General features: G+C 35.0%; 2 protein-coding genes across 2 annotated transcripts; one reads left to right on the forward strand and one right to left on the reverse strand.

The window, feature by feature from the left end:
- The first annotated feature begins 665 nt into the window (after window positions 1–665).
- On the forward strand, window positions 666–2,540 carry LOC112709968 (BES1/BZR1 homolog protein 2). Its single transcript, XM_025762004.3, has 2 exons — window positions 666–1,075; window positions 1,271–2,540. The coding sequence occupies exon 2, from the start codon at window positions 1,315–1,317 to the stop codon at window positions 2,002–2,004; it is 690 nt and encodes a 229-aa protein (XP_025617789.1). The 5' UTR covers window positions 666–1,075; window positions 1,271–1,314; the 3' UTR covers window positions 2,005–2,540.
- A 1,307-nt stretch (window positions 2,541–3,847) lies between these two features.
- On the reverse strand, window positions 3,848–11,425 carry LOC112709969 (uncharacterized). The gene is made up of 6 exons (XM_025762005.3): window positions 10,883–11,425; window positions 7,813–9,350; window positions 7,508–7,692; window positions 7,234–7,404; window positions 4,575–5,027; window positions 3,848–4,482 (listed from the first exon to the last, which is right to left on the reverse strand). The coding sequence occupies exons 2-6, from the start codon at window positions 9,311–9,313 to the stop codon at window positions 4,042–4,044; spliced, it is 2,751 nt and encodes a 916-aa protein (XP_025617790.1). The 5' UTR covers window positions 9,314–9,350; window positions 10,883–11,425; the 3' UTR covers window positions 3,848–4,041.
- Between the last annotated feature and the right edge of the window lie 5,244 nt (window positions 11,426–16,669).

Genomic DNA, 16,669 nt, shown 5'->3' on the forward strand with positions numbered 1-16,669 from the left:
GTCAATTGCAATTATTTAATGTAATTGATATTATAATTATCGTTCTTAAATATAATTATTATTAATTTTTATTGTATTTTTATATATAAAAATTAAATTATAAAAAAAATATTAAGTATTGATTACAATAATGCCTAATAAAAAGAGATATGATTTTATAATTAATATCATTAATAAGTAGATTTGATAAGAATAGTAATAAGTAGAATGACAAGAGAGTGGAGTAAAAAATAAAACTATTATTAAGTAATATAAATGAAGTAAAATATAGAAAATTTTGACTAATGATCGAAAAATTTTGGTTACCAAATTTTTTCCTTTATTTAATTTAGTGTACTCTATGTTGTACCAAGCAGAATCTTCTGCAAGTCAACACGCATCACCCTACTCATTTACCGAATATGTATTTGATATGGTGATTTGTAGGTAGGTATTCAAGAGATAAGTCGGTAAGTTTAATTTTATTAACTCAATACCATCAATAAGAAAATGAGGTTTACTTATTCAAACTTAGACTTCAAACTCTTTAAAAGAGCGGGTTATATAACCGACAACCGAATACATCAAGAATTTTAAGAATCAAACAACCAGGCAGAAGCTTCTCAAAGTCAACACCGCATCACCCTACTCGTCTTTATTATTGAAGGAAGCAAGTGAACAGTATTGAATCAATCACACTTAGAAGTTTAAAAATTTAAAATTTTGTTAGTTTGTTTTGCATTTATATATATATATATAATTAGTCATTTTTTTCTATTTTTAATCGAATAAAAAATACAGTACTCTCTTAATTTTATTGCGTACTCCCTCGATTTTGTAATGGAAAGAAAGTTCACAAAAAGAGATGCCTGACCTTAACCAACTCAATAGCAAATAGCTTGAGTAAATCTCCAAAGGTCCCTCAGATTAAGCCTTCGCACCAGTGTTACCCCTGATTTTTAAATTGTTCTAATTGCACCCTTTAAATTGAGCTCCGTGCAAAATTTTGGTTTTTCCACCCATTTCCGACGTCATTCAGCAGCCGGAGGATACTTCCATTGCTTGTTAAGAAGAGGACGGTACTACCTACAGCAAGGTTTCTTCTTCTACTTCTCTTCCTCTCAGATTACTTGCTCTTTCTTGCTTGCTTTATTGATCCACTTTCTAATCTTGCTAAAAAGTTGATTTGATCCTAGAGGCTTGCGATCTAACTAGCTTTTGTAGATGATTGATTATGTTCCGTTAGTTTCACCCTAGAAATCTTGATTGAGATCTGTGTTTTGATGACAAGGATGCAAGAGGCCGCAAAGTAAGATTGGAGGAACTCCAGCGAACATGAGTGGTTGTTCTTCACTGCAGCCAAGCCCACAGTCATCCGCGTTCCCAAGCCCGGTTCCTTCCTACCATGCTAGCCCAACTTCCTCATCATTCCCCATCCCCTCTCGCATTGATCCCAACCTTCAAAACCCCTCTTCATTCTTCCTACCATTCATTCATAACATCACCTCCATTCCCACAAACCTTCCTCTTCTTAGAATATCCAATAGTGCCCTTGTTACCCCTCCTCTTTCTTCCCCAACCTCCAGGGGTTCTAAAAGGAAGGCGGATTTCGAATCCCTCTCCAATGTCTCCTCTCTTAATTCGTTCCGCCATCCTCTCTTCACGGTATCCACCCCATCCAACCCCTCCCGCCGCCACCAATTGGCTACTTCCACCATTCCTGAATGTGATGAATCTGATGCTTCCACTGTGGACTACGGTCGCTGGGTTAGTTTTCAGATAATGACTGCCTCGGCAGCTCCTCCATCGCCTACCTTTAACCTTGGAAAACCAGCAATGCAGCAGATCACTCTCCAGGGTTCCATGGATATGAATGAAGGCATGCAATGGGGCCACGCTGCAGAAAGAGGAAGACCATCGGATTTTGACTTTGAGAATGGTAAAGTGAAGCCATGGGAGGGTGAGAGGATACATGAGATGGGAGTGGATGAGTTGGAACTTACTCTAGGCCTTGGAAAGGCCTGATGTTGAAAACAATGTTTAGGGCTACTTCTAGGTAAAACGGCATCGTTTAAGGCTACCTACGTGGACCACAAACTGCCAGCTCAGCACTCCGGCTGCTGAGTCACGCCGAAAATGGGTGGAAGGACTAAGATTTCGCACGGAGTTCAATATGAAGGGTGCAATTAGAGCATTTTAAAAGTCAAAGATAACATTGGTGCACGGGTTCAATCTGAGAGATCATTTTGGGGATTTACTCCAAATAGCTTTGACTATTAAGCAACTTATTAAATAGTAATATACAAAGAATACTACAAAAAAATTAGGTCTTTTATACACAAAAATATGTAAACGGATATGTATCTTTTGTATTGGCAGCTATAATTTTTTTTTATCATTTTTAATTTAAATCTGTTTTTTTATTTGAGGCCATGGAAGCACTTGATGTGTTCCCGGCCAAAATCCTATTCCAGAAACAACAATAATGGTCAATTAAAGGATGAAGTAACTCAGGCTTTTTCTTTCCTTTTCAATCTAATAACATTGTTTTTTGTTTTATATATTTTTTCTGTTATAATCGTATTTAATTATTTAAGTTTTATGCAAATTAACAATTATTGAATACTCCATTGTACAAATACAAAAGAGAAAGTATTGTATGCTTTCTATTTTAAAACAAAAGTTTCAATGTAAACTATATTTAAATTGTTAATTGGTGTGAAAAATAAATGAGCATTATTAATGTTCTGAGAAGTAATGTACTCTAATTTTTTTTGTGACTATTCGGATAATGTACTCTAATTTAATATAGAATAAAGTACTATTTTGATTTTTAATTAATAGAGTTTAGAACATTTATATTTTGACAGCATCACTTATGAATAACAACATAATACTCCATAGCATTTTTTTTATAGCAATTTTTTGTTTGCTTAAAAATTTTCATTTTTTTTTCAAACAATATCAATGCTCCTTTATTCTTTACACCAAATAATATCTCAAATATATTTTACATTTACGTCATTATAGTCTTTGTTTATCTTGCCTGCGCATGACGCGAATATCTTGCTAGTCTTTATAAAAGTAGTCACTTTTTCTATTCATTTATTTTGGATTTCTTTAATTATGTATAAATTTAAGTGATAGTTAACATTAATCAAGAAATATATTAATTAAGAGTGTAATTTTTTAATGTATTTTCTTTATAATTTATTTATATTCATGCTTAAAAATATTAAATAGTTCTTTTTAATTTTTCTAGATGAAAGCTATAAGTTGTTAGATTTTTTTTTACATCTAATTTAACTTCTTAATTGAAAAAAAGAAAAAAAAAAAACGATAATACTTTTCTTGTAATATCTAGGTCAAGGTTAAGTACTGGTTGACCCGATTTAATGAAATTGTTGTCAGACTTAGAGGAACTTTGAGTGGTTAGGAGATCTTGTAAAGAAATCAGTGTGTTAATTGAAGGTTAAATGATTACTTGAGAAAGTAAAATGGAGTCTATAGGAAAATGTTGGCTGATGTTGACATGTCCAAGAAGTAATGAGCGAGCTCATAAAAGAAAACAAAAAACAAAACATGAAATTGGTTTATCTTGGTTGGAGGCAAAAATAAGAAAGAAGCTTGTCCCCACACAAAAGTCAAAACCCCTCAATTTCTTGTCTAGATTAGTTGGGACTTGGGAGTTTGTTAATGGCTAATACTAATCTCTCTTTCTGGATGTAGGGAACCAACTCTATTAAGGAGAGATTGCCCTTCCCTAACTTATAAAAATAATAGATGAATACAAAATACATATCTTGAGGAAAACATGCACAAATTTTCAGCTCCTACTGGATGCTATATCAGACAGAACGATGGAATGTTGCTGCAACTCAGAAACCTTAGAAAGAACAAAAGCATTGTGCTACAACTCAATTTACTGCAAGATGCACAAGACGTCTGAAATACAGCTAAACAACTGAGGTTAGATTGATGTTAGTTAGTATTACTAAGTTACAAACCATAAAAAAAGATTCAAATATTTTTACTGGTATACAAAATTTGTGATCAGGCATTTCATTTTGTTTTTTGCCTCTTTATTCTCTCAAGGGCACCAAGCCGACTCTCATTATCTTGATCTTTAGTACCATCCGCTTCTCCATTCATTCCACTCTCCTCTCTACCTCGAACCAAACTGCCAAAAACAGCAGAAGGGACATCCTTTTGTGCAATTTCAACCTTTTCCTCATCATCAGAGTCACTTTCTTCTGGTAACTCAATATCCTCGTGATTCGCACTGACTCTCAACCCTCCATCAGTCTGTGATTCCACTCCAGCACTCACAAACCCTACTTTTCTCTCTTTGGTCGCTGTATCGTTTGTTGCTGGGGCTAGTTGCCTTTCTAAAGCAGCCATTTCATCCTCAGGGACCCCAGCCTGTTTCAACTTGTCTTTGGCTTCATCAAGATTCACAGTCTGATCCTTTTGCATCAGATACTCTGGCAATATGAAATGTGTCTGCAGAAACAATAGAAGTAATGGTTAACAAAAATAAAGCATACAATGTTACAGACTTACATGGTAAGCCAAAAGGAAAAAGACTAGGTTACCTGGCTGTAGCTTGCAGAGACACTTCGTTTAATGCGAAGCATCTCTCTAAAGGTATCTTCGTTTCCATGCTGAACTTCAAATTCATGCCACTTTTCCCAGAATTCCGGATCTGATCGTGGATTGGCAAACTGAGAGGCATGTCCATATATTGCACGTGCTCGATCTATTTCTCCCAAGCTTTTCTCCAGCTCAGCAAACTTTAGGCACATAGTTTTGACATCTTTGTCCGGAAGACCAGATTGAATTGCCAGCTCATAGATCTGCCTAGTTTTGGGTACACCAAATATCTCAGATGCACGAGCAATGTATATTTCATACATGCTTAACTTCTCATCATTAGGAACAGCCTTAGTTGCTTCATCGTACACTTTCATGGCTCGCTTGGCTAGTCCATAGTCCTCCTCCAGCTTAGCATATTGCAGGTAAAGAGGCTTCACTTGATCAGCTGGAGCCTGTTAGGTAACATACACACAAAATTTGGATTAGCTAGGCATCGTATATATTGTCCTCGGCATTAAACAGCCATATTTGACAAAAACAAACAGATTATTAGAATAAAACATTGAATAATAAAATTAAAAGAAGATTAGTAACAATGATCCTTGACAAACTAGAAACAACTTCCGTACCACTAAATGTGAAGACAACACAAGCTAATGGTAAAAGTTACTCTAGTCCATTAAACATTTAAATACAATAATAGTATAATACTATATAAACATAAATTGCATAAATACGTGCAGTACATAATAGTATTGTATATGCAGGGAAGATTGACTTTCTAAACAAATTTCCCGTCTGAGAATCTCCCACATAAGCGGCTATCAATATCTCAGATAAGAAATGAAATAACTGCTTGAATAAGTATACAGAAGCAATAATTTCTGCAATGATAAGGTTTATACTTTATAGACACCAGCGATTCTCCAGGGAATCTACATAATCCTGAGCTTAACCTCCTAATTCTATCTAATCCCGTTATGGTAAAATAGAAATTATATTGAGAAGATTGATAATTACAGAAAGCTAGGAGGATAACAGATTTTCTGTACAAGAGAAAAAAAAAAAGATGAATCTCAATAGTGTGTGGCTTTCTAATCTCTCAACATATCAGAGATAGAAAGTCCTCTAGAAAAACATCTTTGTCCAAAAATCTGTCTAAATACCAGAAAGTGAGATGCTATTGCATACATTGGAATACTAACACAAAAATCCTGGATAGGGGAATTATGTAAAGGGGGATAACTGATCAAGATAACGAAAAGTAAACCCAACAAAAAAGGAAAAATAAACATCCAATGGTCCTCCCAGAATCAGAAGCAAGGGCCCCTTAGGCAGTACCTTCAAGGAAACCAAAGACTTAAAGGTAGTATAAATATAAATATCAAACTTTCAACAAGCACAACTTCAAATATCACAAAACTATAACTATTCTTCTCGCAGTAAATGGAGCCAGCTACATAGATTACATAATGCCCTATCATAAACTAAGAAATAATCAAACCATCAAAAATTTAAAAGAGATCCATGGTGAAGCCTATCACCAAAGGAATGCCTCCCTAATATCTTTCCTATCCCCATTTTTATGACAAAGCTCATTGGACACACACATTCTCTTAATAATTCTCCTTGGTTCCTATCAACCTCTAAGATTTCATAATAGACAAGTCCAATACCTCAAACATAGAAACTTCAATTGTCCTTTATTTTACGTATATAGGCCAAAATATGGTTTAAATTCGTTTTAACCTAAGCAGAACGAGAAGTATAACCCCTCCCCCCCCCCCCCCCCCCCTCCTTTTCCTCCAAAAAAAAATTGCAGTATCTTCATTATAACCTATTTGATCAGGTAAAGAGTAGTTGTATCCCAAATGGTAGAATGACCATTAAAACCCTAAAAGAGTAAATCACCAAGTGACCCTACACCATCAAAATTCACTCTTTCTGCTTGGAGGATGACTATATTCTTGCACAGTAAACCTTAATTATGAGTATCATACAAGCTTAATCACATTACTTAGTACCCTTTTATAATAAAAAACACATAGCACACACATATTAGCATTCATCTACACTATTATTAACCTTCTACACCAAATAAAAGTAAAACATCTAGTCATATCACATAAAACTTGTCTAAAAAATCTATCATTGAACGTGTGAATAGTGCTCCAACCAAATAACTAACCTACAATTAATCTGCATCAACATGACAACTTGAAAGTTCATAGCACACACATATTAGCTTTAATCTACACTATTTTTAACCTTTTACACCAAATAAAAGTAAAACATCTAATCTTATCCCATAAAATTTGGCTAAAAAATCTATCATTGAACATGTGAACAGTGCTCCAACCAAATAACTAACCGACAATTAATCTGCATCAACATGACAACTTGAGCGTTTCATGTAGAAGTAACCAACGTTCTATGCATTCAAGTTGCATAATGTAAATTATAGGCATACAGAATTCAAAGAAACACTAACTTAAGCAGACAACTAATAGTGGGCCATTTAAGGAAACAAGTAAAGAGGTTTTTTGTATTTTTGAAAATTTTGAAACATAATCCAGCTCCCATATCATCATCATAAAACTTGTAAAGAACAAATAATTTAACAACACTTGGGTTTCCACAAAAAGATAATTTACTTACCGTTTCAACTGCATTCTCAAACAGCTCTCTTGCTCTCTCCAATTTTGTCTTTCCATATCTCTTCACAAATTTAGACAGATATGTGACCCATATGTCTTTCACATGTGGATACTTGAATATCTTCACCCCTCTTTCATACACTTTAAAAGCATCTTCAAAGTATTTATGCTCCTGTATGCATCAGTGTAACAAATTATCAATATCAATCCAAATCACTGGAAATCATGGAAAATAAATAAGCAAATAAGTATTAAACACAGTCTTTGCTCCATACCTCCAGAAAGTAGGCATAATTAATAATTATTTGTGGTGTGGCTATTCGTAAATCTAATATCCGCTCATAAACAGCCCGGGTAGACTCCAAAGTACCTAGACTCTCCTCCAAATCGACATAAAAGGTCCACAATCTCAAAGATTTATGCAACTTCATCTGAACTGGTTCATTCCCATCAGCAGCCACTAAAAATAAAACATAAGGAAAAAACATAGAACTTAGTTCATTTCCCTTGACAAACACAATTGATATCAAACTACTAGAATGGAAGTACAATGTATTAAGCAACATCAATTCAAGAATACCTCTTCGTTTGACTTCAACCGATGGTTCTGCTGTAGCCCGCCTCATAAGATCAAGTGCTCCTTTAAAATTCTTATGTCTCAACTCCATTTCTGCCCACTCACACCAGACACTAGCCAGATTATCCACAGTTTTATAATTCACTTGTACTGCCTTGTCAAATATGACCCGGGCATTGGCAAGATCTTTATGATGTTCATACAGCTTGGCGAAGGCAACCCACAAAGTATGAGGCTTTCCCACTGCCTTCATGGGATCAATCGTCCTGACAGCCTCCGTATAAGTCAGTATCTGCCTCGTAGGATTACCCTCAAAAAGCTTCACCCTCCGATGCCACTGCTCCACATTGTGAGGATTCTGGCGCAATAGCACACTGTTAGCCAACTCCGGCCTCCTTTCCATAAGGTAATCAAAACGTGCCAACCTCAAGTCTATGTCATTCTTGTCATTCAACCAAAACCCGCGTAAGATCTTCCTCTCAAAATCCTCCCCTTTAAACCGAACATCCTCCTCTTCCCCATCCCCAAAACCGTTTTCTTCACCATCTTCTTCCTCCTCGTCACTCATTCCCATCTCCTCCATCTTGTAAGCAAGCATGCTCTCCTCAAACTGTGAATACGAATCGAAAATCACACCGAAATCCCTAACAGTCACAACAGTTGACATCCCTTCCTCGAACACATCCCTCGCCTTCTCATGCAAACCCCTCCTAATATAATACTCGGCCAACGAAGTCCACAACCTGCCAACCTCATCAGTGAACTTCCTAATCCCACCCCTAATTATGGCATCCACATTTAACCCCGAGACCTCATTAGCATGCCTAGTGAGCAATTCACACAACTCCAACCACAATCTATGCCTAGTCTTCCCCTTAATCGAGAAAAACATGCCATCATTCAAAACCGAAGCCAACCTTTCAGCAGCCTCCTGCCACAAGCAAGAATTCACCAAAAACTCAATAAAATCCTCAATATGAGAAGGATCGTACTTCAAGTACCTACGATAAACCCGAAGAGAAGTCTCTATGGGCACACCCCTCTGACTCACGAAAACCAAATAGGGTTCCCAGATCCTATCATGCTGAGTGACCGGCAAAGCGCAAAGAGCTCGATCGAAGGTTCTCCTGGTTCTTGTAAGAAGCTTCTGGTGGGTTAGGGTTTGGAGGTACATGATCCAGATTCGAGGCATCTTGTGCATAGTGACGAGAGCACGCTCGAAAGTGTTGTTGAGGGTGTCGTATTGAGAGTGAGTGATTGGGAGGTTTCGAACGAGATCGAGGCGCTCGCGGAGGTAAGCGTGCCAGAGCTTGTAGGAACCTGGAAGGGCTTTGAGAGCGCGTTCGTAAATGACGAAACGTTTCTTGAAGGGAGATTCGGAACGAGCAATTAGGTATCGCCACCATAGCTTGAGGCTGAAAGGGTTTCGGAGAATCTCTTCCTCGTACAGAAGGTCGTCTTGGGAAGGGTACAGGTCCTGAGAAATTGACGATGATGAAGGCATCACGGCGGAGGAGAATTCGGAACGGAGGCTTATCAATCTAAGAACAGCAGCAGCAGAAGAAGAGTGATGAGAAGATGTAGACTAGTAACGACTGTGCACTGTCAGTGATAAAAAATAAAAATTGCATAGTTTTTATTAAAATAATTTTTACCATATATAATTTTAACACTTAATGTAATCCATCAGTGTTTGTTTGGATGCAATTAAGATTAATACAATTTTAAGACATAGATTGGGTTTGGTAAAAAAAATTTTGAAGAGGTGCTTGTACTTTTTACAAGTATCTCATTTTGTGTTTGGTAAATTAAAAAGTTTAAGAGTTTATATTTGTTGCTTTTAAAAGTTAGAAGAGGGAGCTTTTCAAAAGTTTGCTTGTGTTTATCAAAATTAAAAATAATCTAATATAATAAATATTTATAATTATCATTATTAATTATTAACACTAGATTTTATTTATTTTCCTACACATATTTTCCACCATTACATTGCCATTAAAATATTCATATATTTCTAATTTTTCAATCTAATCTTCACAAATTTTAACATAATTTTCATATATTTTTTATTTTTCAACCTAATCTTCACAATTTCAATACAAATACATCTCTATCACGTATTAGATATGAACTTCTATCTATTGATATTATTTTTTTACGTTATTTTTGTATTTTTTAGTAGATGTTTGTTTTTCTCTATTCTTTAAAACGTGAAGAAGACCTAATTTATGGAAACCAATCATAAAATTTTAGTACACCAACTTTATGAACACTAGTCAAAACTATAATAACAACATATATACATATGTAAATATAGATATATAATTTTACTTGAGATATGTGTCCCATTTGCTGTGATTTGTAAAAGTGAGTCAATATATATAGATAAATAATAAACGTATAAATATTAACATTGGATTACATACAAATTTTATTATTGACTAATGATAATTCTATTTATATTAATACAGAGTAAATCAAATAAATATTTAAATTATTAGTTTTTAAAATTTGAAAAAAAAATATTTTTCGTTATAAATATATTTATTATAATTTTTTTAATTTTTAAAAACTGTTTTATTAAATATCAAATACAATTGTAATACTTGTACTTGTTAAAAGTTAAAATTTAACGTAATTTTACCAAATATAATCAACCTTAATATAATCCATATTAAAATAATTTTGTTAACATTTCAAAACAATTTTAACAAGGTTAACACAAAAATTAACATGCTTTAACAAAGATTAATAAAGTTTTTAACCCAATTTTAACAAGCTCATCACAAAGATTAATAAAGTTTTTAACCCAATTTTAACAAGCTCAGCACAATAACAAGAGTTCATCAACCAAGAACAAGTCAGTAACAGAGTTGAGCAAAGCTAATCAACCAAGAACAAGTAAGGATGAACAGTGAATCAGCACCAATTTATCATCAAGTAGTAAGCCAGTAACAAAATTAATCAAGCAAGAACAAGCCAGTAACAGAGTTAAAATTTATTATCAAGCAGTGAGCAAAGCCAATCAACCAAGAACAAAGCACTGAACAATTCTAGTGCATCCAGGCGTTACCTTCGGGCTTCGGCGAGGGCAGGGAGCAGAGATTTGAGGGAGATCGATGGACGACAGGAAGCTGGCGAGCCCGGCAACCAACACGATGGACGGACGACGAGCGAACAGACGCGGAGCAGGACCTGGAGACACTGTGTTGGGCAAATGAAGGGAGGGCCTTCGAGAACCACGAACCAGGCGGCGACAGTGAGATGAACGGCGGCGCTATGGAGGCTAGGGTTTTCAAGGAAGAGCTGAGATGGAACTATGGAGGCTAGTGGTTTCTGCGTGACAGCGTGAGAGTCAGAGGGGAGAGACTGGTTTCTGGGTTTGAATTCAGAAACCCTTTTGATGAAATAGTGAAATGGTGTCGTTTAAAGGAACCGGTGGGTTTTCAGAACCATCATCAACTCCACCCAGAATGTGCAAGAATGGCTAAGCACTGGAGAAGCTAAGACAGAAAACAAGAAGGGTAAAATGGGTACATCATATCGTTTCATGATGAGATTAAATTAAATTTTTTTAATTTCAATTTCTTTTTTTCGGCTGATTAATTTAGGAATCTATTTTACATTGAATGATTGTGTATGCATAGAAAGAGACTTAAAAAACTAGCATTATCATATTTTTTCTTTCAATAATTTATATTTTTTAATATTATTTAATTATAACAATATTATTAGAAATACATGTTATCATGATTCATAAAATATAAAATTAAAAAATTGAATGTTATTTTTAATTAATAAAATATTAATAATATTTGTAATTGTATTTTAACTAACATTACTGTATCATATTATTTAAATATAATCTAAAAAAATAAAAAATAAACAAAAATAACTATTTAAAAATAAAAATAAAAAATATATGAATCAAGTGAATAAATTTCAATTGAATGTTTTTATTATTTATAGTCTAATTCATGTATAATTACATTTTTTATAATTATTATATTTTAGATTAATTTTTTTATTTTAAATTGTCATTTATCATCAACCGTTATAAAATTTAAATTAATTTTGATATGCTGTTAGACAAAATTTTAAACTTCGTAATCAATTAAATTTAACTCATATTATTATTCAATTAAATTATAAAATAATGATTAAGCATATTTATCTATATTAAAAAGATATATTTTTTGTATATTTTTTGTTGAATAATAATATTATTGAATCATATATAAATTGACAAATTAAATAAATATATTATACAATATTTTTTATAAATTAACTTCTAACTTTAATACTAGAATAAAAAATAAATAGATCCCTAACTTTTTTAAACGTGGACATTTTAATCTTTTAAAATTGAAAAATACATTTAAATTTTTCACCTTATAAAACATGTGACAATTATATCCCCCTATGGTGTTGGGGTTCAAAACGATAACGAAAAATGCTAACCTGAAAAAGAGAGTGATGAGGTGTCCGTTTTGGTTGATGATGTAGATGGTGAGCAAATTATTAATGGACAAATCGATTCTTATGCATTAAAACGACGCCGTTTCAATCCTCCACCTTACTTCACCTCTTCGTAATCCCCATAACACCCATAACCCACTCCAATTATTACAGAAAACTCAACCAGAAGACAAACAGTTTCTCCCTCCAAAAAAGAAAACGTCTTCCTCTAGTTGAAAGTGGTGTTGTGCTAAGTGTATGTTGTGGTTGGTAAAAGTAACGGCAAGCTTCGTCTGCCAAAAAACTGCCATCTTCTATAGAGGTAAGGATAATATTCGAGGCTATGTGCGTTGTTGTTTAAATATTTGTGACAATATAATGCATGGGGTTGGGTTTAGGGGTGATTGCATGTTTTCTTTCGTGTAAAAGAAGAAGAAAAAGTAATATGGAGTTTACTGATTTCAAAATTTCAGGTACTTAATATAGGGTTTAATCTCTAATTTATGTATTTGATGTTTTCTTTCGTGTAAAAGAAGAAGAAAAAGTAATGTGGAGTTTACTGATTTCAAAATTTCAGGCACTTAATATAGGGTTTAATCTCTAATTTATGTATTTGTTGATAATGTAGATGGAGGATATATCATATATGTACGGTTCCTATTTGTTATCACAGAGACCATTTTAGTAGAACACCGAATGAAACTCTTGTGTACATTAATGGGAAAGTTGAAAAAGTTTTCGAAGATGGACATAGACTTCGTGAATTTTAGGGACTTAGTAACATTGTTTAAGGGTCTGGGCTATACATCCTATAGAGGAGTTTATTGGTATGACCCAACAAGCAGCGATATTGAGTTTGGATTGCATATTTTGAGAGGGGATATAGGAATGAATGAACTTCGAGAGAACAAGTTGAGGAATTCAATCACTGATGAGTTTTACATATACTTCGACCACCCTGTTGATGAGGCAGAGATAGTGGATAATGCAAGGAAAGAAGATGCTATTGCAAAAAAGGGGGCAGAAGAATTTGATGATCCCTTTGATGTTGATAGCATCATGAGGGAGTTTCAGTCATCATCATCAACAGAAGATGATGGGTATGAAAGTGGGGAGGACGAACTGTATAAACTTCCTTCGGCTGTGTCTGAAATTGTTTTAGATGGGGATTGTTCCAGTTTTGATGAGGAAGATGATGGGATGAAGAGAAAAAGAATTTTGAAAGGAAATGAGAAGGTTGTGCCAAAGAAAAAGGTTAATGTGAAGCAAGTAAAAGGGACAGAGTTAAGTAGAAGAAGTAAAAAAGGAGTTGGACCAAAGAGTGCAAGTGAGAGTGATGCCAAAAGAACTAGATCTGCTGTGAAGCCCAAAAGAATTGAACTTACTGTGAAGCCCAAAAAAACTAGGTCTGTTGTATATCTTAGAGAAGCTATGCTTACTGTGCAGCCCAATGATAGGTCTCCAATCGGCCTTTATGTGAATGAGGAGAATTTAGATGATGATGACCCTATTTATGAGTATGAATCAGAGAATCTTCACACACCAATTTCTTCAGAAGATGAGGGATACAAACATGAATTTCCAGTGTTTAATAATGAGTATGGGTTTGGAGAGGGTAGATTTGAGGCTGGAACCAAGTTTGCAACCATTGATTAGTTCAAAGAGGTGGTAAAGGATATGTTCATATCTGAAGGGAGGGAACTTGTCTGGATAAAAAATGATAAGGAAAATGTGAGAGTTGGCTGCAGAGGTGAAGACTATCCATGACTGGCACATCTATCCTACAACAACACACTGTTATGCTTTTAAGTAAAGACTTACAAGCCAGAGCATACCTGTGCAAGAGATTTGGGTAGTAATGCTGCTGATCAACACTGGATTAGTAAGAAAGTGGAGAAAAGAATGGCAACTCAACCTCATATGACAACTAATGAGGCAATTGACTTTCTTAGAGAAGAATTTAACTTGGTGGTGCATCCGAAGATGGTTTACAGGGCAGTGAAAGAGGCCAAAGAGATAATTATAGAAAATAAAAAGATTAGTATGGGAAGCTCATGGACTATAACATGGAGATAATTAAGACGAGTCGATAGCAAGAGTAGATGTGAAGCCTATCTCACAATCCCTTCCTGTTTTTGACAATTTATATCTGCTTCGAGGGCTGTAAGTAAGGCTTTAAGAGTGGATGTAGGCCTTTCATCCATCTAGATGAAGCTTTTCTTAAAACATACCATGGAGGCCAACTACTTTCAACAATGGCACAGGATACGAACAATCAAGTCTTTGTAGTGGCATATAATGTTGCAAGATCAGAGACTAAAGAATCATGAAAATGGTTCTTCACACTACTTCAGGAAGATTTGGGTGATGCCAGTCAATTTGGTTGAAACTTTATGTCTGACTAGCAAAAAGTCAGACTTTTACACAGTTATTTTGGATAGCTTAGACTAGTATGCATAGGTTAGAATATTGCATGATTCTAGACTGTTGTGTTAATAATATGTGTTTGCAATATATATATGTTTGTAGGGCCTGCTACCAGCATTAAAGGAGGTTATGCCGAGAGCACATTATCGGAACTGTGTCATGCACATGTGGAATCGGTTCGAAGACATGCACATTAGAAACATAGTTTGGGAGTGTGTTAGGTGCACAATAGAACCAGAGTTCAAAAAACCATGGAGAACCTAAAAGGGGATAATAAGACTGCATAGGAATATTTGATGAAGTTTGACTCTACCATTTGGGTTAAAGCTTGTTTTAGCCACAGACCCAAGGTGTATAACCTTACAAATAACATGTGCGTGGTGTTTAATGCAAAAGTTGTGAAGTACATATGCAAGTCAGTGTTGACAATGTGTGAAAAAATTAGGTGCTATTTAATGAGAAGAATGACCAAGTACATTAGGCTGTTAGAGCACTATATTGAAAAGCTTGCACCAGTCCAGGAGAAAAGGTTACAGAGGCGGATAAAACTCAGCAACACACATGTTCATGCAACATATGACAATTTACTGACAAATGGTTTAATTTACAAGAGTTTCTTTTGATTTGTTTTGATATAATGCTGGTTTAAATGTGAATTGTATTGTATTCAGGCATGCTATGCATACATGCTATTGTTGCAATAAAAAAGAGGCATGATCAGCCATGGAATTATGCGCATCCCTGCCTGTGTACGGAATCCATTCATAAGACATATGCACATTACATAAAATCGATTCCTAGTGAGGAATTCTGGTCTACCACTGACTTGTTTAAGCATGCTCCACCACCCATCAAACGACCTATCGAGAGGCCAAAGGTGCACAACCGCAATAAGGACCTAGTTGAGGTTCATATTCAGGGGAACAAACTGAAAAGAAGTTTTCAAGTTACATGTAGCAAGTGTAACGAGAAAGGACACAACTATAAGACTTGCAAATGAGCCCAAGCAACCCCAACTGGAAACCAAAAATGAAAAAGCCTAAGAAGTGTGTTGATGACTCACAAGCCTTGGTTCTGCTTCTCCTTTCACAGTCAGCACCTCAACCAGATGTAAGCAAGTACTGTTTATGCATTAGGTTGTATATATACACTCAGCAAGAATACTTTTGTACATTTTAAAATTAGTCAATGGTTATAATGTCATTTTTTATGTAGCATAGGGACTAATTTGTCCATTTAGTTAATTTGCTGGATCTTTGTTACATAAGATCTAAATCAATCACAAGGTAAAAAAATTGCTGAAACTAGTACTGTGCCAGCACAATCTGCTGTAAGACCTTATTAAATAATACACTTTAAATACAATAATATACTTCTTGAACCATAATTTGAATATCTGAGTATTTGGGTTACTATTGTAGAATAATATCATTAGCCAGAATATTCCAAGTCTACCAACCAACACAACAATGCAGGCAGTAACATCAGAGACTGCACAACAGTGGCGGAGCCAGGTATAAGAAGAGAGGGGCAACAGCCCCCCCTAATTTTAATTTTTTACATGCAAATTATATGTAAATTTCAGTTTAGCCCCCCTTAAAATTTTATTTTAGTCTTATTTTATTGTGTAAATATTTTTTGCCCCCCTCTAATATTTCATCTAGCTCCGCCCCTGCTGCACAAGTAGCAGCACCACTCTATCCTCAAGTAACTACAGCAACAGTACCATATGCTCCAGTCTAAACTCCATTCAGGCCTCCATCTCAGCTGTCAAGAATGAGTCAACCCAAACACCAAGCTGCTACCTCTAAATTCAGACCCAAGCAAGCAATTTTTCAAGTCCCAACAAGTACAAATCCACCCCAAACTCAAAGCACTAGCACCAATAGAAAACCATCAAAAGAGACCTTGAAAGCAGCTAGCAGTGGTATCACATGGATTTTCAAGTTCATCCCTAATCCTGGTTCCAAGCATC

This window comes from Arachis hypogaea, chromosome 9 (assembly GCF_003086295.3).
Source record: "Arachis hypogaea cultivar Tifrunner chromosome 9, arahy.Tifrunner.gnm2.J5K5, whole genome shotgun sequence".
NCBI classification, from domain to species: domain Eukaryota; kingdom Viridiplantae; phylum Streptophyta; class Magnoliopsida; order Fabales; family Fabaceae; genus Arachis; species Arachis hypogaea.

Bases quoted from the DNA above. Each gene is read 5' to 3' on its own strand.
- LOC112709968 (XM_025762004.3), top strand. From the start codon at position 1,315: ATGAGTGGTTGTTCTTCACTGCAGCCAAGCCCACAGTCATCCGCGTTC.
- LOC112709969 (XM_025762005.3), bottom strand. From the start codon at position 9,313: ATGCCTTCATCATCGTCAATTTCTCAGGACCTGTACCCTTCCCAAGAC. The intron at 7,405-7,507 runs GTATGGAGCAAA...TGATGCATACAG, and splicing joins ATTATGCCTACTTTCTGGAG to GAGCATAAATACTTTGAAGA. The intron at 5,028-7,233 runs GTAAGTAAATTA...GTTACCTAACAG, and splicing joins TTGAGAATGCAGTTGAAACG to GCTCCAGCTGATCAAGTGAA.